Source organism: Cebus imitator, unplaced genomic scaffold, assembly GCF_001604975.1.
Source record: "Cebus imitator isolate Cc_AM_T3 unplaced genomic scaffold, Cebus_imitator-1.0 Scaffold387, whole genome shotgun sequence".
NCBI classification, from domain to species: Eukaryota; Metazoa; Chordata; class Mammalia; order Primates; family Cebidae; genus Cebus; species Cebus imitator.
The window spans coordinates 956,814-980,088 of NW_016107702.1; the positions used below are offsets into that span (position 1 = coordinate 956,814).

Genomic DNA, 23,275 nt, shown 5'->3' on the forward strand with positions numbered 1-23,275 from the left:
TTTTTTTTTTTGAGAGACATGGTCTTGCTGTGTTCCTCAGGCTGGTCTCGAATGCATGACCTCAAGTGATATGTCTGCCTTGGCATCCCCAAGTGCTGGTATTACAGGCATGAGCTACTATAATCAGCATTTTTAAAAAAAACTTAAATTAAAATTTTTTAAAGAGATGGGGTCTGGCTATGTTGCCCAGGCTGGCCTTCAACTCCTGGGCTCAAATAGCAGCTGTATTATAGGCATGTACCACTACACCTGGCTCATATTCTTAACCCTAACAAGATGGTTTCTACATGGTGTTGCATTGTGTATATTCAAAAATTATTTAATTTTCAGGGATCACCTGTGCCAGTGCAAGAGAACAGAAACAAAGTCTTACCGTCTGCTGTTCAATGTGGCCCAGGACAATCTGGAGGGTGAGGTTGTTCACAACCATTGTATTGAAAGAAGGAGTGGTTTCTTGTCCCAGCTCACTCCTCCCTAAGATGTGTTCTGAAGCAGCTTTAAAGGCAGCAACAGTAGGGTCCTCATTGCTCACCAGGTGAATTTCTTTCAAATTACTTATCATCAGCATCCCTTGCAAATTAACCTGGATAGTCTCTACAATAATCTTCGTACACAAATTCAGAGGGAACTGAAAAATCCCAGAGCTCAGGGCTGGAATTGCTACTGTCTTAATGTGAGTATTTCTGTAGATGACATAATTCAGAATATTTTCAATGGCCTTCCTCAGCTTTTCAATACATCCCTGTGTATTCCATAACGTCCACCGAGGGCCAACAGCATGGATGATCTCTTTGCAGGGAAGCCTCCCCGCTCTTGTGACAGCTATCTCACCAGTTCGTACTTTACCATGTTTGGCAACGAACTCTTTGCTCTCTTCTTGGATTTCAAGTCCACCAGCTATCACCAGGGCCAGGGCCAGGCCTCCTCCATGTTGAAGATCTTCATTGGCTGCATTCACCACAGCATCGACAGCATGTCTGGTGAGGTCATCTTTCCAGACCGATAACTCTAGCCCAGGAGTCAGCATTTTTTTGAACACTTGCAGAGATTTATTGTTGACTTCCTGAACTGGAGAGACCAGGGTAGAGATACAGCCAAACTTACTCTGGAGGACTTCACACAGCTGACTCTCATTAGGTTTTAAAATTTTGAAGTCGTCATGGTTAATGGGAATGTGCCAACTATAGTTTTCTTCAATAGTGTCTGTCTCTGAAAAAGAAGAGAAGATAAAAAATAAATAAATAAATACATAAAAAGAGAAGGGTTCCTTTGAAAAAGTTGTAATCCCACTTTGTACGAGAAAACTGTGTTTCCTATGTGCCAAAGAGAGATGATCTTCATCCAGCGCCCTTCGTGATACTTCTTCTCAACCAGGCATATAATCAGACCAAGGACATCCGAGAGTTTTCAATGGTAGGTCACCCATAAAGTGCACAGTCTTGTGCTCAGCACATAGTAAGTACTCCATAGTGGTAGCTACTATGATACATTGATGATGGTAGGAAAACTATGTATATGAGGACTCGTGAATTTTTAAATATATATACTTTGGGACATTGTATTTCATGATGTCTAAGGCATCATTTCAGCTGCAGACTGTCCTCAAAAGAGTCTCACATTTATGGGCAAAGGAGAGAAATGGTGTGGACCCTGAAAGAAATGCCTGCTGGTGTCACACCAACTCTGAAGCATGTGCGGGGGTTCCCACAAGGGTCTGCAGTCATGCACCTGAGCACTTGTGGGGGAGATATTCTCTTTTGTATTCCCCTTTCTCCATTGAGGAAAGATCTGAGCAGACTTTCTGAAATACGAGTGAGAATGAGGTAATCCTACCTGATTTTTCATTGTAAGCTGCTGCTCCGGCACCCTGTGAAAAATGAGAATGGCTTTCTTAAAAATGGAAGTAGAATAAAGGTGGAATGACTACAGCTTACTGATAACAAATACACTGCAGTAAACACAATGCAACGGAAATCCTGCTCAAAGCACTGGGTTTGGGAGGGAGGGGGAAAGAGCATGTTTGTTTTTTTTTTAATCTATGTGCCCCAAACACTTAAAATACTAAATGTGCCAGCAAACATGGACTCTAGCCATTTCCCTAGAGGCCAATGCATTTCTTTTTTTTTAATTTAAATTTTTTTCAAGACAAGGTCTCACTCTGTCATCCAGAGTGGAGTGCAGTGGTGCAATCACAGCTCACTGCAGCCTTGAACTCCTGGGCTGAAGTGATCCTCCCACCTCAGCCTCCTGAATAGCTGGGGCTACAGGCATGCACCACCATGCCCAGCTAATTGTTTTTACTTTTTTAGAGATGAGAGGAGTCTTGCTGTGTTGCCCAGGCTGGTCTTGAGCTGCTGGCTTCAAGTGATCCATCTTCCTGGCTTCAGCTTCCATAGTAACTGGGATTATAGGCACCAGCCACTGTCAACGCATCTCAGTACATCTCATTCTAATTCAGAATGAGATGAGGGTTAGAGATTAATACTTTAAAAGATTCAAAAGTCAAAGACCAAAATGACCCCAAACTCTCAGATAGACTCCAATCTCCAAAGGCTCATGGGTTTTCCTCATCTCCCCAGAAGACCTGGGGACATGAGCCTCATCAGCTCTGTCTCTCATCCACCAGCAAGGATCCACTTTCAATTGCCTTTGTCATGGCACAGCCTTAATGTGGAATTTTCAAGTTTAGCAAGTGAGGTACCTTTCTCTATTATTTTCCTTCATCCTCTATTACTCTCCTTACCCCAACCCAAAAGGAAGAATCACTGAATGAGCTAAGAGAATTAAAATGATTCTGAAAAATCATCCAGCCTCAAGTTGACACTATTGATTAGATTAGCATATTCTTGATTCCCCTTTTCCCAAGAAGGGAGAAAGGGAAAAACTTTATTGGGCTATTAAAAGCAGGTGAGGATGTCAGGTGTTAGTGAACACCCCAGATTTATTGCTGTAATAGAAATAATTATTCATATACTGATAAAGGTTCATGATGTATACACATTTATGCTTTTTACCGTGGAAAAGTCCATCCTTCAGGTCCCCGGGAGAGTCTTTAAGTGTTTATTCTCTTTTGCACTTCAAAGCATAGACTGTAGTTTCCAGATATGGTGGTCCGCTTCTAGGAATGAATTAGAAAAGATGCAATAAGCATTAGCCAGAATCTTAGGCAATTTGGTAAGAATATACTGCAGGGGACTGAACATGATTTCTGATCTTGAACAGTTCTTTATTTCCTTGATAACCATGTACACACTGTTTTGCTGTTGTTGTTACTGCTTACCTTTTATGCTTTCCAAGAGAGGTTCCAATTGAAATCATAATGGCAGTTCAGAGAAGGGAAAATGTTCTATGGCCTGGAATAGGGAAAGCTTTACAGAGGAGGTGAGACTAGAGCCCAGCCTTGAAGGATGCAGTAAGGTTTTACATATTTAGAAGAGGATGAGCCGGGTGTGATGGCTCACATCTGTAATCCTAGCACTTTGGGAGGCTGAGGCGGGCGGATCACCTGAGGTCAGGAGTTCAAGGCCAGCCTGACCAACATGGATAAACCCCGTCTCTACTAAAAATACAAAAAATTACCCTGGTGTGGTGGCGCATGCCTGTAATCCCAGCTACTCAGGAGGCTGAGGCAGGAGAGATGCTTGAACCCGGGAGGCGGAGGTTGCGGTGAGCCAAGATGGCACCATTGCACTCCAGCCTGGGCAACAAGAGGGAAACTCCTTCTCAAAAGAAACCAAAAAAACAAAAACAAAAACAAACCCCAAAACAACAACAACAAAAAGAGGATGATAACAAAGTGGTGAGACAGAACAGCACAGTGAGGAAGACCGAGGGTTATGAGTGAGTGAAGCACCCTGGAGAGTGTTTGAAGAAAGAGGAAATTCCATTTGTGCCTGTGAGGGGTGTGTATTTTGAATTTGTGATACATATCCTTGACCTAGTGATAGGGGCAAATCTGGTTAAAAGTTAGAAACTCTGGGAAAAAAATACTTTTTAATGGTTTTCCATATACTAGGTAGGAATTAAATACTGTATTATGAATTTTTAGAACTGTAATGATGAAAATGCATAAAGATACAGTGGCCCACACTTGTTGCTATCTTTAGGCCTCCAAATAATTTCTAATGTCTTTGCAATAGAAAGGTAAGCATCACAGTATACTGTTCTTACTCATCAAGGGAAAGCAGCAGGTCTAGTATGATCCTAAAATGCAGACGAGATGCATTTTTTGCCTCCAGAGGGCACTGCTGTTTTCAAAAAAGAAGGATGACTTCACATGCTTTGACCATGGGCTTTTGCTTTAAATGCTGCACCTGTTTCTGTCGTCAGGCCAGGTTTTACAGGCCTATGGATGGCCAAACAAGGAGCATAGTGTCCTAAACATTCCATCTCTTCCATTTTAAAAACGGCAATAACCACGAAAGCCTTGCCAGCTTTCCATCACTGCTTCCTATTGTGTTTCCTTCTCTTCAAAAGCAGCCAAACTTCTGGAATGAGTAGTGAATTCTCCTCCTGCCTGCCTGCTCACTCAGCCTACTATAACCTGGTTCCCTACCTCATCCCCAGCACTCTTTTGAAACTGCCAGTGGCCAGGCATGGTGGCTCACACCTGTAATCCCAGCACTTTGGGAGGCAGAGGCAGAAGGATTGCTTGAGCTCAGGAGTTCGAGACCAGCCTGTGCAACATGGCAAGACCTCATCTCTACTAAAAATACAAAAAGTTAGCTGCGCATGTTGGCACATGCCTACAGTTCCAGCTACTTGGGAGGTCGAGGTGGGAGGATCACTTGGTGGGAAGTTCAGGCTGCAGTGAGCTGTGGTCATGCCACTGCACTCCAGCCTGGGCAACAGGAGTGAGACCCTATCTCAAGAAAACAGAGAGAAACTGCTCAGCAGAATCCCCCATGTAGTTAATGCCAGTGGACTATCTTCTGTCCATCTTTACTGAACCACTTTCTACAGTATCTCACTCTTTCATTCCTGAAATTCTGCTTTCTTGGCTTCTCCTATGCCATCTTCCCTTGGTTCTTTTATTACCCTTCACTTTACCTTTACAGGCCTTTACCTTGAGTTCACTTCCACCAGCTACCCCTTAATTGTTTGCTCCAGGATTCTATCTAAGGCATTTTTCATCTCATTCTACTTACTCTCCAGGATTGATCTCATCCACTCCCATGGCTTCAACTCACCAACTGCAAATATGACTCCTGTATCTGTATTTCTAGGCCATGGCTCTCCTGAGCCTCATTTTTCAACTCTACCTGGAGGTCCCACAGTTCCCTCAAATAACACCTGCAAAAGGACACCTCTTATTTTCTGGTCCCCAATTCTCCATCCCACCCCCATCAAATCGATACTTTATCTCCTGGATTCTGCAGCTCAGTACATGATATATCATTTATGCACTCAAATCAGAAATCTAGGAACTTTCCTCAAGTCTTTTTTGTTTCATATCTAACTCACCTCTGGGACCTGACCACGTAAATCACTTTCAAATATGCCCCTACCTTCCTCACCCACTGACACGGCTTCACTTCAGGGTCTCAGCACCTTTTGCCTGAGGTGTGTCAATATACTCTTTGAAAACATTTAAATGTACCTAATTTTACATTTTATTGTTTTAATAGGTATTACATGTAGATGGTTCCAACTTGGAAAGTGCAAAAGGTTTCCTCTTATCTCTCTCACTAAATTCCCTGTCCAGAGTCAATCAGTGCTTCTCCTGTATTCTTCCAGAGTCATTTTTACATGAAAGGTAGTAGCTTACACACACACTTCTGCATCTTATCTTTCCCCCTTAATGTATCCTAGAGATCTTTTCATATTAGCACATAGAGAGCTTCTTCATTTTTCCCACTGCCCATTGTATTCCGCTGTATAGATATACTATTATTAAACTGCTAGTCCCCCTATTTGTGGACATCAAAAAGTTCCCTATCTTTTGCTATTGTAAACAAGGCTGTAAAGAACATCTTTGTACACAGATCACTTCACACAGGGGCTAATCTATCAATGGGACAAATTCCTAGAAGTGGAACTCCAGAACCAAAAAGTATATGCAGTTGTAATTCTGATAGTACTGCCAAATTGTTCACAGTAACGACTGACCCATTTCCAGTCTTACCAGCCATGTGCAAAAACCTTATCTCAGGCCTGTCCGCCGCCATTCATCCCTGTTTGTAAATGTCCTCCACACCCTTGTCAGCACCATATTTGCAAAATGCAAATCTGGCAAGACATTCTCTTGCTTCCCCTGCTTACAACCCTTCAATTCGTCTTCACTGATCTTCAAGGCCTTTCACCATCTAAACCTGTGCTGTCCAAGGTGTACTATCAGCCTCACAAAGCTACTGAGGCTACATGTGACCAGTCTGAATCGAGATATGATGTAAGTATAAGAAAAACACTGGGTTGCAAAGACATAGTATGATAAAAAGAATGTAAAAATCTCATTACATGCTGAAATGATTAAGTTTTGGATACATCAAGTTAAATAACATAATTAAAATTAATTTTATGTGTTTACCCTTTAAAAAATATGACTGCAAAAATGTTAGAATGCACATACCGGTTCCCATTGTGTTTCTGTTGGACAGTGGCCACCTAGGAAGGCCCTCTGTCCCTCATCCCCTCACCTACCTCCCCTCCTCCTAGGCCCCAGGCCCCGGGCCCCTTCTGTGCTTCAGACCACAGTGGTCCCTGAGCCTGGGGTGCTTTCACCCCCACACTCTTATTAAGATTCTGCTTGAAACTTCCTCTTGGAGACCTTGAAGAGGTTTTGCTTCTTGGTTCACAGGCCCGCCTCCCCTCACCAGCCCTTGACATCAGGGCCTTGCTCTGCTCCTTGGGCAGCAAGAAACAATTCAGTGCTGTTGGTTAAATCAAGCAATGGAGGAGAAAAGCTCCCAGAAGCCCGTCTAAAGGGTAGAGCTGGAGGGAAGGAATAGTTCACAAATCACAATTACCATATTAACACATTTAAATTTTCAAAAATGGGTAAGTTTAACATGGATTCAGAATGTGAATTACTTTTTAGCGTCAAATAACAGTGATAACAGCAGTAAGAGTTACAAAGAGAAACACAGGAGGAACTTTCTTTGCACAGTCTACTCACAAGGGAGGCCTGGCCCCGGGACCCCGGTCTGCGCTTCCTTCCCCCCACCCCGCCCCCGAGCCTGCAGGAGAGGGGACCCCGAGGGCCCAGGGGCACCGGACCCACTTACCTGGCAGAAGGCTCGCTGGCCGCGGCGCGGACTGCACAGGGAGGAGGGGGAAGCGGCTCTGCCGGGAACAGGGAGGGACCTCCAGGGAAGCGAAACTGAAACTTTGCGTCCAGTCGGCGGGGCGGGCGGCGCCTTTTCCTCAGTCGGGGCCCAGCTGCGTCCGGGAGCCCCCGCGCCCTCCCGACGTGCAGAGCCATGGCCTTCAACCCGCGCCCGCCGTCCCCGCTCCTCGTGCGGGTGTCCGACTCCGGCGCCCGGGTACGAAGGAAGCTGGAGAGCTACTTCCAGAGCCAGCGGCAGTCGGGCGGCGGGGAGTGCAGCGTTCGGCCCCGGGAACACGCCGCCCCGGGCACCTTCCAGGTGGAGTTCAGTGAAAGGGCAGGTGAGCTGCGGGCGGCCGGGCTGCGAAAGCCGTCCCTGGGGGCCAGGCCCGGGTCTCCGGGCGGGCCCAGTTCAAGCTGATCTAGGGGAGAGGGCGGGAGAAAGTATGGTGGCACTGTGCGGTGGGGGACAGGGACGGGCCCTGCTGCCCAGAGACTCACTGAGACTGTGGACGCTCGGTGGAGGATAGGGCCTCACATATGCCCGGTGCGGGTCTGGCTGAACACGCCTTAGTGTGGATGCTTTCCATATCCTCAACCTAACTTCTCAGCTGTCGTCTTCCTTCCCCCAGATGCCTGCCAGCCGCTGTCCTTGTCATTCAGGGATTCCACTTTTATTTTATTTCATATTTCTTGGGGGGCTCTAGTACTTGCCAGGGATTCCACTTTTATGTTTTAAATAATGGGTCCCATTGTTCCATCCATGAACAAAAGGATGTTCCATTTTGTATTTTTGAGGATTACAAAAGTGATATATGCTCACTATAGAAAAGGTAAAAGAATAAAAAAAAAGAAAGAAACCAGGAGATAAACAGTGTGACCATTTGGCATATTTCCTTCTTGCCCTTTTTTATGAATGTCAGTAAACACATATGTATTTATAAAATTGGGAGTCTGCAGTCTTGATTCCTGCTGTTGTCACTTTCCTACATAATGGGTATTGAAATGGGAGACTGGGCCAGGTGGGGTGGCTCATGCCTGTAATCCCAGCACTTTGGGAGGCTGAGGTTGCTGGATCACCTGAGGCCAGGAGTTCCAGACCAACCTGGCCAAATGGCGAAACTCTGTCTCTACTAATAATACAAAAATTAGCTGGATGTGGTGGTGCTCACCTGTAGCCACAGCTACTCCGGAGGCTGAGGCAGGAGAATTGCTTGAAATCAGGAAGCAGAGGTTGCAGTGAGACGAGATCACACCATTGCACTCCAGCCTGGGTGACAGAGTGGGACTCCATCTCAGGAAGGAAGGAAGGAAAGAAGGAAAGGAAGGGAGGGAGGGAGAGAAGGAGTAAAGGAGAGACTGGAGACAGTTTCAGAAACATGACATTTAATGAGTGGACAATGTTCCATTGTCATTAAGCCAAGCTTAAGCGCCACACTTTAGAGCTCTGAATAGTTCCCCCACTTCCTCCATTGCCAACCGACCACTCCAGGATGCAGGTAGCAGCCTTACTGGGAGGTGCTGGGGCAGGATACAGACACAGGAATGAGAGGATTACTTGACATCTCTCCAATTTTTGTGTGTGTATTTAATGTCTCTGCTGAAGCTAAGGAGAGAGTGTTGAAAAAAGGAGCGCACCAAATGCTTGTTGATGACAAACCTATGCCCATTTTGCTGGTACCCACTGAAAACTCAATAAAGAAGAACACAAGACCCCAAATTTCTTCGCTGCCACAGTCACAAGCAGAAACACTGTCTGTTGATACACATCAAAATGATGGACAGATTCCTAATGCTGTGGATTCCTGTCTCCAAAAGGTGAGTATTGAAAAAAGGAGCTGACTGTCCCTGCGCTTCCTCTCCAGTCACCAACCTCATATGTTATTGGCCCAACACCCACATGGGCACATACACGGGAGCCAGGCATTGTTTTAGGCACTGGACACAGAGATTAAGACAACAGACAAGATCCCTGCTCTCAGGCAGCTTATATTATGGGGCCAGGGCATGCACAGAAAGACAATAGGCAAGTAAATAAAGTAAATAAAACAATTTTATTCCATCCTGGCCAATATGGTGAAACCCTGCCTCTACTAAAAATACAAAAAAAATTAGCTGGGTGTAGTGGCACACGCCTGTAGTCCCAGCTACTTGGGAGGCTGAGGCAGGAGAATTGGTTGAACCCAGGAGGGTTCAAGAGCTGACACTGCGCCATTGCACTATAGCCTGGGCAACAGTGCCATTCTGATTTAAAAAAAACAACAAAAAATCTCCATTTTATTTATTTGGAGAGAAACAGAGCCAGGGCGAGCAAGGGGAAGATGGGGGTAGTGTTATTTTTTTTTCCCCTGAGACAGAGTCTCGCTTTATCACCCAGGCTGGAATACAGTGGCACAATCATGGCCCACTGCATCCCTGACCTCCTGGGCTCAAGCAATCTGCCCGCTTTGGCCTTCCAAAGTGCTGGGACTACAGTCATGAATTACCGTGGCTGGCCTGGTGCTACTTCTAACCAGCAGTCAGAGACGACTGAGGAGGTGACATTTGGCCTGAAACTTGAATGATGACAAGATTCATTCAAAAATAGATATCAACTGCCTACTGTGTTTCAGGCACTGTTACAGGAGCTGGGGAGGCAGCCAGGAACATGGCAGACTCTGCTTCCAGGGACAGCACCTTCTAGTGAGAGAAACAGACAATATTAGTAAACAAATAGACATATAATGAAATGTCTGCCAGTCATACCTGCTAGGAAGATGAATAAGAAGAATAAGTGACAGAAGTGACAGAACCACCATTTAAAATAGGATGTCTGGAAAAACCTCAAGTGAGGTGACATCTCTACCTAAGCGGATTTCTCAGGGGGAAATGTCCTATAGGGAAGCACAGGTGCAAAGGCCCCAAGAGCCAACATCTGAGGCCCAGAAACTTTAAGGAAGCCAGTGGCAGGGAGGGCGGGGAGCAAGGGAGAGAGGTGCTAGGAACTCGGCAAGTTACCTAGAAGACATATAGGCCTTTGGGGCTGAAGGTAAGGACTTTGGCTTTTTAATTTAAAATGTTAGGGGATTCATCAGATAGTTTTGAGCCAGGGGAGAGGGCGATCTGGTTTATGTTTCTAAAGGGTCACTCTGGTTGCTGTTGGAAAACTGAACGTAGGAAGGAGCTAGAATGGAAAGTTAGAGCCCAGTTAGGAGGGGTTGCAGTGCACCAGGTGAAAGATGATAATGGCGTGGACTCTGGGTGGTCCTAATGGAGGTGTGAGAAATGGCTGGATTCAGGAAACATTTTGAAGATCTGGAGGAAGGATCTTACATGCCAAGTCCTTAAGAGGCAACAAAACGTTAGAAATTTTGCTTTTTATATTATACTCAATTTGCCTCTGTCCTTTTTATCTTAATCCGGCATGTCTTATATTTGAGCTTCTAAAGGCCAGGGTTTAGAAGGGCCCAGCAACTTTGCATGCAGTTGGGTGTTTAGTTGAAAAAAGAAAAAAGGAGGCGTGAAGAAGAGAAAAAACAGTAATAGGAAAAGCCCTTTCCTCAGTTTTATGGCTCCCTTCCAAGCTCACAGACTTTTTTTGGGGCCACAACAACTTACCCAGAGAGCACAAGTGCCTTCCCTCGACTGCTGTTCCCAAGATCAAACAGATAGTGGAAGTTGTAGAACACAGATATCTTGGCCATAGAGCTTTTAGAAATGCTCATGCCCAGGCCCCGCTGCAGACAGTTAACATCAGAATCTCTGGGGATGCACTTGGGCTTTGGCTGTTTTGTTTTTCCCTGAACTCGCCAGGTGATTCTTATATCCAGACAGGGCTTAGAACCTCTGGAATGTAGCATGCTGCATCCTCTAAAAAAGATTTGAGGCTGGACGCAGTGGCTCACACCTGTAACCTCAGCACTTTGGGAGGCCGAGGAGGGTGGATCACCTGAGGTTGGGAGTTCGAGAACAGCCTGACCAACATGGAGAAAACCTGTCTCTACTAAAAATACAAAAATTAGACAGGCATGGTGGTGCATGCCTGTAATCCCAGCTACACAGGAAGCCGAGGCAGGAGAATCGCTTAAACCCAGGAGGTGGAGGTTGCAGTGAGCTGAGATCACGCCATTGCACTCCAGCTGGGGCAAAATGAGCGAAACTCAAAAAGTAAAAATAAATAAATAAATAAAATGGATTTGAAAGAAGTCACCCCCTGCTTAGGGAAGATGTAGTGGTTGTTTCTCTAGTCTCTAGGCATTCTCCTGAAGAAAAGACTGTAGGCCTGCATGCTGAGAGGTTTTATTTGTTCCTGTTCCTTTTAAAATTTCAGATCTTTCTTACTGTAACAGCTGACCTGAACTGTAACCTGTTCTCCAAAGAGCAGAGGGCATACATAACCACACTGTGCCCTAATGTCAAAAAAATGGAAGGTCCTAATGGAATTGAGAAGGTGTATGGTGACTTCCAAGACATTGAAAAAATACATCAATTTTTGAGTGAGCAATTCCTGGAAAGTGAGCGGAAACAGGAATTTTCCCCTTCAGCGACAGAGAGGAAGCCACTCAGTCAGCAGGACAGGGACAGCTGCATTTCTCCTTCTGAACCAAAAACCAAGGCAGAAGAAAAAAGCAACTGTTTTGAAGTTCCCTTGCCTTACTTTGAATACTTCAAATTTATCTGCCCTGATAAAATCAACTCAATAAAGATAAAATTTGGTGTAAACATTAAAATCCAGGAGAGTTCTCCAAATATGGTCTGTTTAGATTTCACCACAGATCAATCAGATGACCTAGAAGCAGCTCGTGAGTCTTTTGCTAGTGAATTTCAGAAGAATACAGAACCTCTGAAGCAAGAATGTGTCTCTTTACCAGACAGTAAGCAGGCAAATCAAATCAAACAGAAATTGAATCACCTGTTTACAAAGCTCCTTATAAAGGAGAAAGGAAGAGAATTAATTCTCCTTGGGACCCAAGATGACATTTCAGCTGCCAAACAAAAAATCTCTGAAGCTCTTGTCAAGGCACCTGTGAAACTATTGACTGCCAGTTGGATGACGAAAGGAATTGAAGTTGATAGTGCTCGCTATAAGCTTTTAGAAGCTGAATTACTACGGGAGGTATCAGAGATCGAAAAAAGGTATGACACTTGCATCAAGGTTTTTGAGAAAGGTCAGAAAACCTGCATTCTGTTTGAACCCAAGGACAAGCAGGTAGATCTATCTGTGCATGCTTATGCAAGTTTCATCGATGCCTTTCAACATGCCTCATGTCAGCTGATGAGAGAAGTTCTTTTACTGAAATCTTTGGGCAAGGAGAGAAAGGACTTACATCAGACCAAGTTTGCTGATGACTTTAGAAAAAGACATCCAAATGTACACTTTGTGCTAAATAAGGAGTCAATGACTTTGATTGGTTTGCCAAATCACCTTGCAGAGGTGAAGCAGTATATTCTAAAAGGAGGAGGAACAGCTTCATTGGCTGGAGAGAAATTGAATGAGGATCCTGAAACACCGATGGACATTGATAGTGATGATTCCAAAGCAGCTTCTCTGCCACTCAAGGGCTCTGTGAGTTCTGAGGCCTTAGAAGTGGACAAGAAGGAAAAGGACGTCTGTGTCATCTGTATGGACACCATTAGTAACAAAAAAGTGCTACCAAAGTGCAAGCATGAATTCTGCACTCCTTGTATCAACAAAGCCATGGAATATAAGCCAGTCTGTCCCACATGTCAGACTTCCTATGGTGTTCAGAAAGGAAATCAGCCAGATGGAAGCATGGTTGTCCATGTTTCAAAAGAGTCACTTCCAGGTTATGATTCCTGCGGCACCATTGAGATTAATTATAACATGAAAGGAGGCAAACAAACAGTAAGTATTTCTGAGGTCCATGGTTTCTTGCCACTACACTACGATTACTAGAGCAAAAGAGACTGTCCTATTGCCTATTAGACAGTAGATTTCCCAAGGAATTATCTCCACGGTCATACACAAGGGACTGAAATAGTTAAAGGTCACAGAGTTTGCTGATGACTCAAATAGCTTTTTGTCTATTTCTGAAGACAGAGAAAGGGTGGGTGGAGATTATATCTTGAGTTGGCCTGGGGGGTGGGGGGGTCAGGAAGGTGGAAAGTGTTCCCAGCATGAATTCAAGGAAAGAGGAGAAATATGAGTTACTGGGAGTATGAGCAAAACTTCAATACTTTTCTTGCTTTTGATTTGCTTTATCTACAAACGAACACATCTATACATACAGAAAAATTTAGATAGTGTGCTATTTTCACATGACATTTTCTTGTTTTCACACAGAAGGAGCACCCAAACCCAGGAAAGACCTACCCTGGAGTACATCGAATTGCATACTTGCCTGATAATGAGGAAGGAAGGAAGGTTTTGGAACTGCTTCGTAGGGCCTTTGAGCAAAAGCTGATTTTTACAGTGGGGAACTCTCGAGTATTAGGAATCTCAGATGTCATCACTTGGAATGATATTCACCACAAAACATCCAAATTTGGAGGACCAGAAAGGTGAGAGCCTTTTGGGATGTAATGGATGCTCAACAGAGCATAGGGATTATGAAATATGACAATTTTTGAATGTGTATATAAGGAGAACCTATAGCAGCGGTATTGGGTATAGTAAAGTATTTTGAGAGATGCTAATCGGGGATGACATTTCAAAGACAGAAAGATTGGTCCCCATCAATTTCCACCCTGCCAACTATAAAGTACTATGGAGTTATTTAAATTTTGCACCAAAGGGCAGGAGGTTTTTAAATCCAAGATGAATAGTATATATGCTGATTTAATTTGAGGCTTCATGTCTATTTGAAGACTAGATCCTAGGAATGTTACTTTGCTTTCTTTTAAGGTCACCTTTCTTTTTCCCCTGTTCCTCCACCAGTCCACAGAGAACCGGAAATCACTTGGTAATAATATTCTAGGAAAAAGTCTAAGTTTTGAGGAGACTATTAGTAGAAACCGTGTTACAGGAAATCCAATTGTTCTTTATGAAACCCAAATAGTATTCCTCAAATCCTTGGTACTAAAGAAAATATGTACCTTGAGACTTTTTCAAAACCTTAAATTTGAAAATCCTACTAGCATGTGATTACAATGCCCCATGAAACACAGTATATTATTGTATCTTTATGAGAGTCACTACTTGCCATAAACTGAAAAATTTTAAGAATTAACACAGACATGAAGCCTCAAATTAAATCAACGTATTTACCATTCATCTTGGATTCTAAACCCCTTTGCCCTTTGATGCGAAATGTAGTAGCTACATCACATTAATGCTTTGTAGTTGTCAGGGTAGAAGCCAGGTTGAAAGGCAGATGTTGGCCAGACAGCTAGGCTCACTTGCTAGCTAAATGACTGACATCTACAAACGTAAAAGTCATGATACGTCATCCACCTTCAGGATTACTTGTGCATGTTTGCGACACTTTATATTAAATCCTTAAATGCTGAATATCTATTGCACATATCAGAACCACTTGTGGTAACGCTAAAGGAATTTTTCTTTCTCCAGTTACGGCTATCCTGATCCTTCTTACCTGAAACGTGTCCAAGATGAGCTAAAAGCCAAAGGAATTGAGTAAGAAAACTGGTGGAAGATGTCTTAAATCAGCCTTTCAAAAAAAAAATATTTTAGGAGGCTGACTTAATGCCAATCTAAATCCTTACTCAGAAAAAACTTTGAAATTTTTCATTTCAAGAAATGGTTTGTATAAGAATAAGAATCTGCTAGTTTGTCATTTTGGGAGTGATACTTTTTATGGAAGACAAAGGCCCCCCAAATCTGTGTAAAATCTGCTGCACAGGTGTCATGCCTCTCGTGTCATCACTGGGGTTAGAGGTGGGTCTGAAATCATCTTCTATGTCCTTCAGTTGGAGTATCAGCTGCCAACTGATCCCTTTTTCATTGCCATCTCTGGGGTGCTCCTTTAGTTTTTTTGTTTGTTTTCCCCTTCATACCTGTGAAAGTGAAATTCTATTATAAATGGTGGCGGGGGGAAATGTTTGGTTGTAGAAAATCAAAGACCCATATTCCCCTTTTAAAACCTCATGGCAGGAAAAGTGGCCATGAGCAGAGATTGGGAAAGCACTGGTAATAAATGGAATAAGGAAGGCTATTATAATTATTATTATTTTTTTGAGATGGAGCCTCGCTCTGTCGCCCAGGCTAGAGTGCAGTGCTGTGATCTTGGCTCACTGCAACCTCTCCTTCCTGGGTTCAAGCAATTCTCCCGCCTCAGCCTCTCCAGTAGCTGGAATTACAGATGTATGCCACCACACCCGACTAATTTTTTGTATTTTTAGTAGAGACAGGATTTGCCATGTTGATCAGGATCCTCCTGCCTCAGCCTTCCAAAGTGCTGGGATTACAGGCATGAGCCACCAGACCCACACAAGACTATCTTTTTTTTTTTTTGAGACGGAGTCTTGCTCTGTCGCCAGGCTGGAGTGCAGCGCAATCTCGGCTCACTGCAACCTCCGCCTCCTGGGTTCCAGCGATTCTTCCGCCTCAGTCTCCCGAGTAGCTGGGAGTACAGGCGCGTGCCACCACACCCGGCTAATTTTTGTATTTTTAGTAGAGACGGGGTTTCATCATGGCGAGAATGGTCTTGAGCTCTTGACCTCGTGATCCGCCCACCTCGGCCTCCCAAAGTGCTGGGATTACAGGCGTGAGCCTAGTATATAGTTGGTGCCTGTCTTAGTCTGTTTGTGTTGCTATAAAAGAACACCCAAGACTGGGTAATTTATAAAGGAAAAGGATTTATTTGGCTCTCAATTCTGCTGGCTAGAAAGTTGGGCATCTGGTGAAAGCCTCAGGCTGCTTCCATTCATAGCAAAGGCAAAGGGCAGCCAGTGTGTGCAGAAATCACATGGCAGAGAAGAAGTGAGAGAGAGGTGCAGGGGAGATGCCAGACTTTTTTAAAACAACCAGTTCTTCAAGAACTAGAGTGAGAACTCAGTCACACCCCTGAGAATAGCACCAAACCATTCATGGGGGATCTGCCCCCACGACCCCTCCCATTAGGCTTCACCTCCAACACTGAGGATCAAATTTCAACATGGTATGAGGTGACTCTTTGGATATACAGCGGTCAGGGAAAAAAAAAAAAAAAATTTCAACATGGGTGTTGGAAGAGGTCAAACAAACCAAACTATAGCAGTGCTTCATAAAGTTGTGTTGCCTGACTCAGGTTGCTAGTAAACCAGCAGAGGAATATTTGCCTCCTAAATCTCTGGCAGAGGCAGGAGTAAGGAAGTCGTTTCTAGAGTCCACTACTAATCTGGAAAACTGAACTTTCTTTCATTGCTTTTTTCCTTAAGAGACAAGGCCTTACTTATATTGCCCTGTCTCTTAAGGGAAAACATCAAGACCGGACTTGAACTCCTGGGCTCGTCATCCTCCCATCTCGGCCTCTAGAATAGCTGGGATTATAGGCACGTGCCACGGTGCCTGGCTTGAGCTTGGACTCCAACCAGGCCCTTCACTTGAGCCTTTGCTTTCTTCTCCTTGTAAACTGCTATATTGGGTGCACTTGCCCTGCCACAGTAATGCTACAAATTTCTGAAGATTTTTTTTCTCTAGATATTTTTGTACTTTTGAGTATACTCCACTTCTAAGTGTTTTTTGTTTGTTTATCTTGTTGTTGTTCTGAGACAGGGTCTCACTGTGTCCCCCAGGCTGGAGTGCAGTGGCACAATCCCGGCTCACTGCAGCCTCAACCTCATGGGGCCAAGTGATGCTCCCATCTAAGCCTCTCAAGTAGCTGGGACCACAGGCATGCACCACCATGCCTGGCATTTTCTTTTTTTTTTTTTCCTAGAGATGGGGTCTCCCTGTGTTGCCCAGGCTGGTCTCAAACTCCTGGGCTCAAGGGATCCTCCTGCCTTGAGCTCCCAAAGTGTGGGATTACAGTCATGAACAACCATGCCCAGCTTACTTCCAAGTTTAACAGACAAAATAAACTTGCTATAGTTTCCGTCTCTATAATTTTTATAATAACTGTAGCCCACATTGTGGTAGTTTTTTATCCTTTTACTAAGTCCCGCCAGTTCATGTTTTCACCCTTAAAATCTTTCTCGCTGATACTCTCTCTGGACAGAAAAAAGGTGAAATAAGCCTACTGTAATGAATATATGACATGTCAAATTTTATTTTTAAATGATTCTTCGAGTCAGATTAAAGTAATAAAAGCAAATTATGTGATTATCCATGGCCCAGCCTCTCTCCAAAAATGGTAAACAAGATGTCTTCTTCTTTTCCCAAAGATACATATACACATCTACAAATTTTTTGTCAGATAAATTTACCCTGTCTTAAATAGCTAATATTTAGTGAGTACTTATTTTGTCCCCATTTACAAGAGCTTTACATCCATGTGATTGATACCATTCAAATTCTTATTTTATAACTGAGAAAACTGGTGCACTGAGAGGATAAGCAACTTGCCAAAGTCACACAGTTAATAAGTGGAAATGCTGGGATATGAACCAGGTAGTCTCCCCCCATAGCTCTGGCCCCCAGAGCTATACTGTCTCCCATGAGGGTACTTCTCCATGGAGCAGGCTGAGGCGATCCCTTTGCTCTGGACTTCTCTGAGAAAGGGATCCCCACACAGTACTCAAAGCGAATCTCCTCAGAGGAAATCCTATATGAAGAACCTAAAAACTCTCAATCTTTTTCTTTGTCCAGAGAGTTGATGAAGCTTAAGCTAAATGATACATGTCTTTTTAAAAAATTAGGTAATAAATGTAGTTTTTGGTGATTCATTAAATTCTTTACCATTATGGTTATTTTCTAGCTATTCATCTTTTAGCTAAATTTGTTCCAAAGAAGCAAAAGCTTGGTTTCTGCTAAGTTCTGGATGGGAGACTGCACTGTGTATGATGGGCAAGCTTCATGGTATGGGTGATTGGAGAGCATTTGGATTACTGCTTTCACTCTTTGGAAGGTGTTATCATTTGTATCTGCTTTAAATAAAGTTAAAGATTTGGAACAAATTGTGTTCTTTCCCTCACTTCTTTTTTTTTGCCCCTTAGGTTGAGATTCTGGGTGTTTCCCACAATACGTACGGGATACAGTTGTATAACATGTGCATGAAGGTCTTTGGTTGATTTTGTGTGTAGCTGCTTCCTAAATATTACCACAGCACAACTTAACTACTCTTGACTTCACTGCAGTTACTTTTGGCTGTGAAAATCACATTTCTCAATATTTTTTCCTTATAACACAAAGGTTATAAAGATAAAAGTAGGCTGCAGATTTCTTCTCTTCTCTTCTAGAGAAAGCATATGTAATACCCTATCAAACTATACGTGCCCCTCCTTGCTTCTAGAGGTTCTGTTTCACCTCTCCAACATTGGTGCTGAATTACCCAGACAGCTTATTGATCACTATTAGATCAGGGGCACACTCCTCTCCAAAGAAAAAATAAAATAATAATACTGACATATTTGATGCTTCCCTGAAAATAGCATCAAAGTAGTCATTAGGAGAAAATTAAGATCTTTATTGGACTTCCTTATGCTTAATAGTTTAGTATTAACAAAAATCAGCCAGGCATGGTGATGCACATCTGTAATCCCAGCTACTTGGGAGGCTGAGGCATCAGAATCTCTTGCACCTGGGAGGTAGAGGTTGCAGTGATCTGGGATCATGCCACTGCACTCCAGCCTGGGCGACAGAGTGAGACTCCATCTCAAAAAAAAAAAAAAAAAATTTTTTTTTAGTACTGTGTTTGGTTTGATTTCCATATGGAAGTTAGGTACTATTTCCTTTTTTATTGATTGGGTCATTTTTATTGATCAGATCTAAAACATACAGCTTGAGGCAAAGATTAAGATATTAATAATTTTGGAAGTCCAAGCCCAAGGACAAACAGAGAAGCCAGGCAAAGTAAGATGTAATGCAACGCAGTGCTAGGGGTTATCACCCTGGTTACTGCTTCACAATGAGCCTGATGCTGCTGGTCTGGGAATTACATTTAGAGATCCATTGACCTAGAAAATAGAGTTTAAACTAAGCAGCATGAACATTATAGAGATTTCTCATGCCCCTTTGCATACCTTCCATTCCTTCCTCACTACCAAGTCCCTAGGGTTCAGTCACACAGTCTACAAGATTTTCCAAAGCATCGTCTATACTTTCATTTCTTGTGATCTTTGTAATCCACCCCCCTGCCCCCACTCTCTGCATGATAGATGATGAAAAAGGGAACTCTGAAGAGAGAGGGAGAGAGAGAGAGACATGCCTTATTCTGATTCTTCACCTCATTTTCCTCTTAGAAAGTCCCCTACTCATCATCCAAGATCTTATTGAAATGCCACTACTATAGAAACTTCTCCAATCGTGTCTTTAAATTACAATGAACCACTGATTTCTGTTATCCTAATATTTTATATGTATCTCAATGCAGATATGATACCAAAACCGATTACCCTACTCTCTGCCTTGAAGGTGGTACTGGTGGCTGACCACCAAGTACTGCATCAGCTCTGTTCTCTGATTGCTCTTTGGGTTCTGCAGTGGGAGGTACCAGCAGAGATCCGAAGGCAGGGGGAGAGAGAGCTTGGGATGTTTATATTCCCTCAGCTATCTCCTGTAAGCAGTCATGAGTTCTACCTGCTGGCACCTACCTATGGGTATAGCTCTTACCAAGTTCAGATGCCCCCTCCCTTGCCCCTTTGGCCTAGATGGTAAGGGGAGAAGGCTGTGTCACCTTTTTTCACTGGTTTCCTTAACCCTTTGCCTGCACCTGTGTAAGTAATTTCTTTATTAAATTATCTTCAATTATTCATTTTGAGTATATCATCCATATACTGCCAGGATTTTCATGATACACCAGGCAACTGTATTAATCTATGTTTTATTTCTGCAACTCCTTACTTCCCCCCTTATTCCAAACAGAAGGGATCCATGTCTAATTCATCTTTATAATCTTAACACATGCCAGGCATATCAAAGGCCTTCAATACACGTTGGTTGAATTAAATTAAATAATGCCGCGTTGGGCAAAAGGGGAACCTGACTCTGGCCCTAGCTTAGGGAGCACAGGAAAGAACCCAGTGTATTTTTCTAAAGATGGGTGTGTAGGGAGAGTGGAGGAGAAAGGAATGGGATGCCCAGCAGAAAAGGAAACGAATACTGATTTTTGTGTTTTAATGTGCCAGGCATTCTACAGACTTTATCTCATTTAATCGTCATGATAATACCGTGAAATAGTTATGGCTGTGCCCACTGTACAGATCCTATTGACTGAGGTTACACAACTAATAAAATTGCAGCGCCCAGGATTTTTGACCCAGGATTTGTCTGGCAGCAACGTCTGTCCCAAAGGGCAAGACGATCCCGAGGCAGTTTGCAAGCTTGAGGCCTCAGTCTTTGGCAGAAGCGGTTTTCAGAGAAAAGAAAGCGAAAGAAGCTCAAGGCACAAGCCTGTTAGATGGGACGCCCCAGCAGTCCGGGCGAGCTGAGGAGGCCTGGGCCCGGCTCTTTCCCCCAGCTGCTGTGAGTCCCTGGGCTCCGACCCCCGAAAGGCTTGCGCAGGGAGTTGCACCTGTACTTCCAGAGCACGACGAGATCAGGAGGCGGGGAGCGTGCGGTCAGCTGGGAACCCGGGGGCGCGTCAGGCCTCCCAGCGCTCTTCCTCCGGGAGGATGGTGAGGGGCACGGGGGACGGACGAGGGAGGGGGCAGCAGTGCTGAGCCCAGGGCCCGCGAGACCCGGCAGACCGAGCTGGCTCAGAGACCCCACGCCACGCAGAACCCTCTCTTCCAGGGGGCGCGGACCACCCCTGACTTCCTGGTCCCGGAAGAGAGGGGAGCTTGCTACATTTTTTTCCTTAGCATTTCTGGTCTTTTTTCCCCCCTTAAAATGTAAAAGTTCTTTATAAAGTTTGAAAGGATGCGAATCCTTTATTTGTGGTATGTGTTAGGAGTATTTCCTCCCAATTTATTTTTATTTTTTCAGTTTGCTTAGAGTGGCTTTTTTTTTTTTTTTTTTTTTGGGTAGCAAAACTTACCAGTCTTTTATTTTATGATGTGTAGACTTTGTCATATTTTACTATGTGACTTTTAGTCATACTCTCCCCTACACCCAAGTTACAGAAGAATTTATTTATGCTCACTTCTAGTACTTGAACTGATTTATTTTTTACATTTAGATCTATAATACATTTGGAGTGTGTTCTTGTGTGTGGTTTGAGGAGTAGATCTGTTTTTTTTTCAAATGCATGTCAAGCTGCCCCAACACTATTTATTATAAAGGTTATTACTGCCCCAGTAGCTTGAGATACCGGCTTTATCATGTGCTAGACTTTCATATGTAGTTTGGGTATTTCTGGACCTTCCATTTTCGTCCACTGACCTGTTTATTCCTCTAGTTTAGAGAGGCTTTGCTGTATGTTTTCATGTCAGGACTAGTCCTAGAGAGTGCTTCCTTGTCACCATTTTCCTAGCTAGTCTTGTTATTTTTCCTTATGAACTTTTCTGATGTATGATCAGTGTTTAAAAAAGAAGAAAAATGAAAAGCTCTTTGGAATTTTTGCTGGGATTGCATTAAATTAATAAATTAAATTACAGACAGCTGATATCTTTAGGTGGTGTTGACATGGTCTAACTCGATGTGCTGTGAAAGATTGAAAATTTGAACATGTAGTGTATATGCTATTAAATTGTGAATTGGTGGGATATATGTAACAGCTTATCAACAATTGTAGATACTGGTACTTCATATCCTCTTAAGGAAAATTTGTCTCCAAATTTTAAGCTGGAAATTCACTAGAATAACTTTTAAAAAGAATTACATGACTTTTTAGATTTTTTTGTATGTATGTTAAGAATTGTGTACAAATCAAAATATCTGTGTGCTGATCCTCTGAACACAACCACAGAAATCTCAATTATGAATGAATGTTTTGAAGCACATAGAAAACAAAACAAAGGATGCCTTTTCATTGTCTACTTTTGTGTCTTTAAAGAGGGTTTATAGTTATCTTCACATAAAATATTTCTTGTTCAATTTTTCTTTTTTCTCAATATTATATATGAGATTTTCTCATTCACTATATCATCTAATTATTTGCATGTATGTATGTTTTGATGTTTTCTTTCCTTTTAAAAATTAAGGTGTAATTTGCAGATAGCTTTTCTATATTTGGAAAATTCATACTTTTTAGTGTATAGTTCTGTGAGTTTTGACAAATGTTTACCGCCACTATGAAGATATAAAAGTTTTCTACCAATTTCTTTGTCTTCAACCTCTTCACTCAAGATGAACTCCTGGCAACCACTATGGGTCTGATTTTAGTCCCTGTAGTTCCAAAATGTCATAAAAATGAAATCATCCAGCACAGAGTCTTTGGAGTCTTAGGTATCACCAGTTTGCTATTGCTTTCTATTAATAGTTAAAATTTCACTCTAGTCAGAAAACATATTTTCTATTATTTGAATTATTGAAAATTTATATATTGAGGGCTGGTCACAGTGGCTCATGCCTATAATCCCAACACTTTGGAAGGCCAAGGCCAAGGCAGGGGGATCACTTGAGGTCAGGAATTCAAGATCAGCCTGGCCAACGTGGCGAAACCCAGTCTCTATGAAAAATAAAAAAATTAGTCAGGCATGGTGGCACATGCCTGTGGTCCCAGCTACTCGGGAGGCTGAGGCAAGAGAGACCTTGAACCTGGGAGGCAGAGGTAGATCTCAGTGAGCCGAGATCGTGTCACTACACTCCAGTGGGGGCACCAGAGTGAGACTCTGTCTCATGGACAGAATATGATCTATCTTAGTAAATCCCCAAGCGTACTTGAAAACAAAGTACATTCCTTTATTGGGTAGAGTGTTCTATAAATGTATAAACGTCAATTGGGTGAAGTTGGTTGACAGTGTTGTCCCAGTTCTCATGTCCTTATTGATTTTATGTCTACTTGTTCTATCAATTATTGAGAGAGGATGCTGAAATCTCCAACTATAATTGTGGATTTGTTTATTTTCTCCTTGGAGTTCTGTCAATTTGCT

General features: G+C 43.1%; 3 protein-coding genes across 9 annotated transcripts in view; 2 read left to right on the forward strand and 1 right to left on the reverse strand.

Annotated features, from left to right (window-relative positions):
* The window catches only part of PARP9 (poly(ADP-ribose) polymerase family member 9), a 33,751-nt gene extending 26,440 nt beyond the window's left edge, over nucleotides 1-7,311 (reverse strand). The window contains exons 1-5 of one of the 5 annotated variants that reach the window (XM_017508179.2): nucleotides 3,281-3,518; nucleotides 3,015-3,118; nucleotides 2,302-2,449; nucleotides 1,834-1,867; nucleotides 374-1,209 (exon numbers count right to left, since the gene is read on the reverse strand). In XM_017508179.2, coding sequence (XP_017363668.1) covers nucleotides 374-1,209; nucleotides 1,834-1,867; nucleotides 2,302-2,394 — 963 coding nt within the window. In that variant the 5' untranslated portion in view covers nucleotides 2,395-2,449; nucleotides 3,015-3,118; nucleotides 3,281-3,518. Of the gene's footprint in view, nucleotides 1-373; nucleotides 1,210-1,833; nucleotides 1,868-2,301; nucleotides 2,450-3,014; nucleotides 3,119-3,280; nucleotides 3,519-6,639; nucleotides 6,948-7,092 lie in introns of those variants that run through there. The other 4 variants (XM_017508180.2, XM_037731225.1, XM_017508181.2 and 1 more) reach the window with 4 other exon arrangements.
* Nucleotides 7,311-15,000, forward strand: DTX3L (deltex E3 ubiquitin ligase 3L). Of its 2 annotated transcripts, XM_017508182.2 has the most exons (5): nucleotides 7,311-7,605; nucleotides 8,871-9,082; nucleotides 11,574-13,109; nucleotides 13,548-13,765; nucleotides 14,775-15,000. In XM_017508182.2, the coding sequence occupies exons 1-5, from the start codon at nucleotides 7,419-7,421 to the stop codon at nucleotides 14,842-14,844; spliced, it is 2,223 nt and encodes a 740-aa protein (XP_017363671.1). In that variant the 5' UTR covers nucleotides 7,311-7,418; the 3' UTR covers nucleotides 14,845-15,000. The 2 variants fall into 2 exon arrangements, with proteins under 2 accessions (XP_017363671.1, XP_037587155.1); XM_037731227.1 differs by lacking the exon at nucleotides 13,548-13,765 and having other exon boundaries at nucleotides 14,775-14,964.
* A 3,983-nt stretch (nucleotides 15,001-18,983) lies between these two features.
* PARP15 (poly(ADP-ribose) polymerase family member 15) overlaps nucleotides 18,984-23,275 on the forward strand; it is a 44,976-nt gene continuing 40,684 nt past the window's right edge. The window contains exon 1 of one of the 2 annotated variants that reach the window (XM_037731232.1): nucleotides 18,984-20,917. In XM_037731232.1, coding sequence (XP_037587160.1) covers nucleotides 20,915-20,917 — 3 coding nt within the window. In that variant the 5' untranslated portion in view covers nucleotides 18,984-20,914. The remainder of the gene's footprint in view (nucleotides 20,918-23,275) is intronic. The other variant, XM_017508185.2, reaches the window with a different exon arrangement.

Bases quoted from the DNA above. Each gene is read 5' to 3' on its own strand.
- DTX3L (XM_017508182.2), top strand. From the start codon at position 7,419: ATGGCCTTCAACCCGCGCCCGCCGTCCCCGCTCCTCGTGCGGGTGTCC. The intron at 9,083-11,573 runs GTGAGTATTGAA...TTAAAATTTCAG, and splicing joins TGGATTCCTGTCTCCAAAAG to ATCTTTCTTACTGTAACAGC. The intron at 13,766-14,774 runs GTGAGAGCCTTT...TTCTTTCTCCAG, and splicing joins AAATTTGGAGGACCAGAAAG to TTACGGCTATCCTGATCCTT.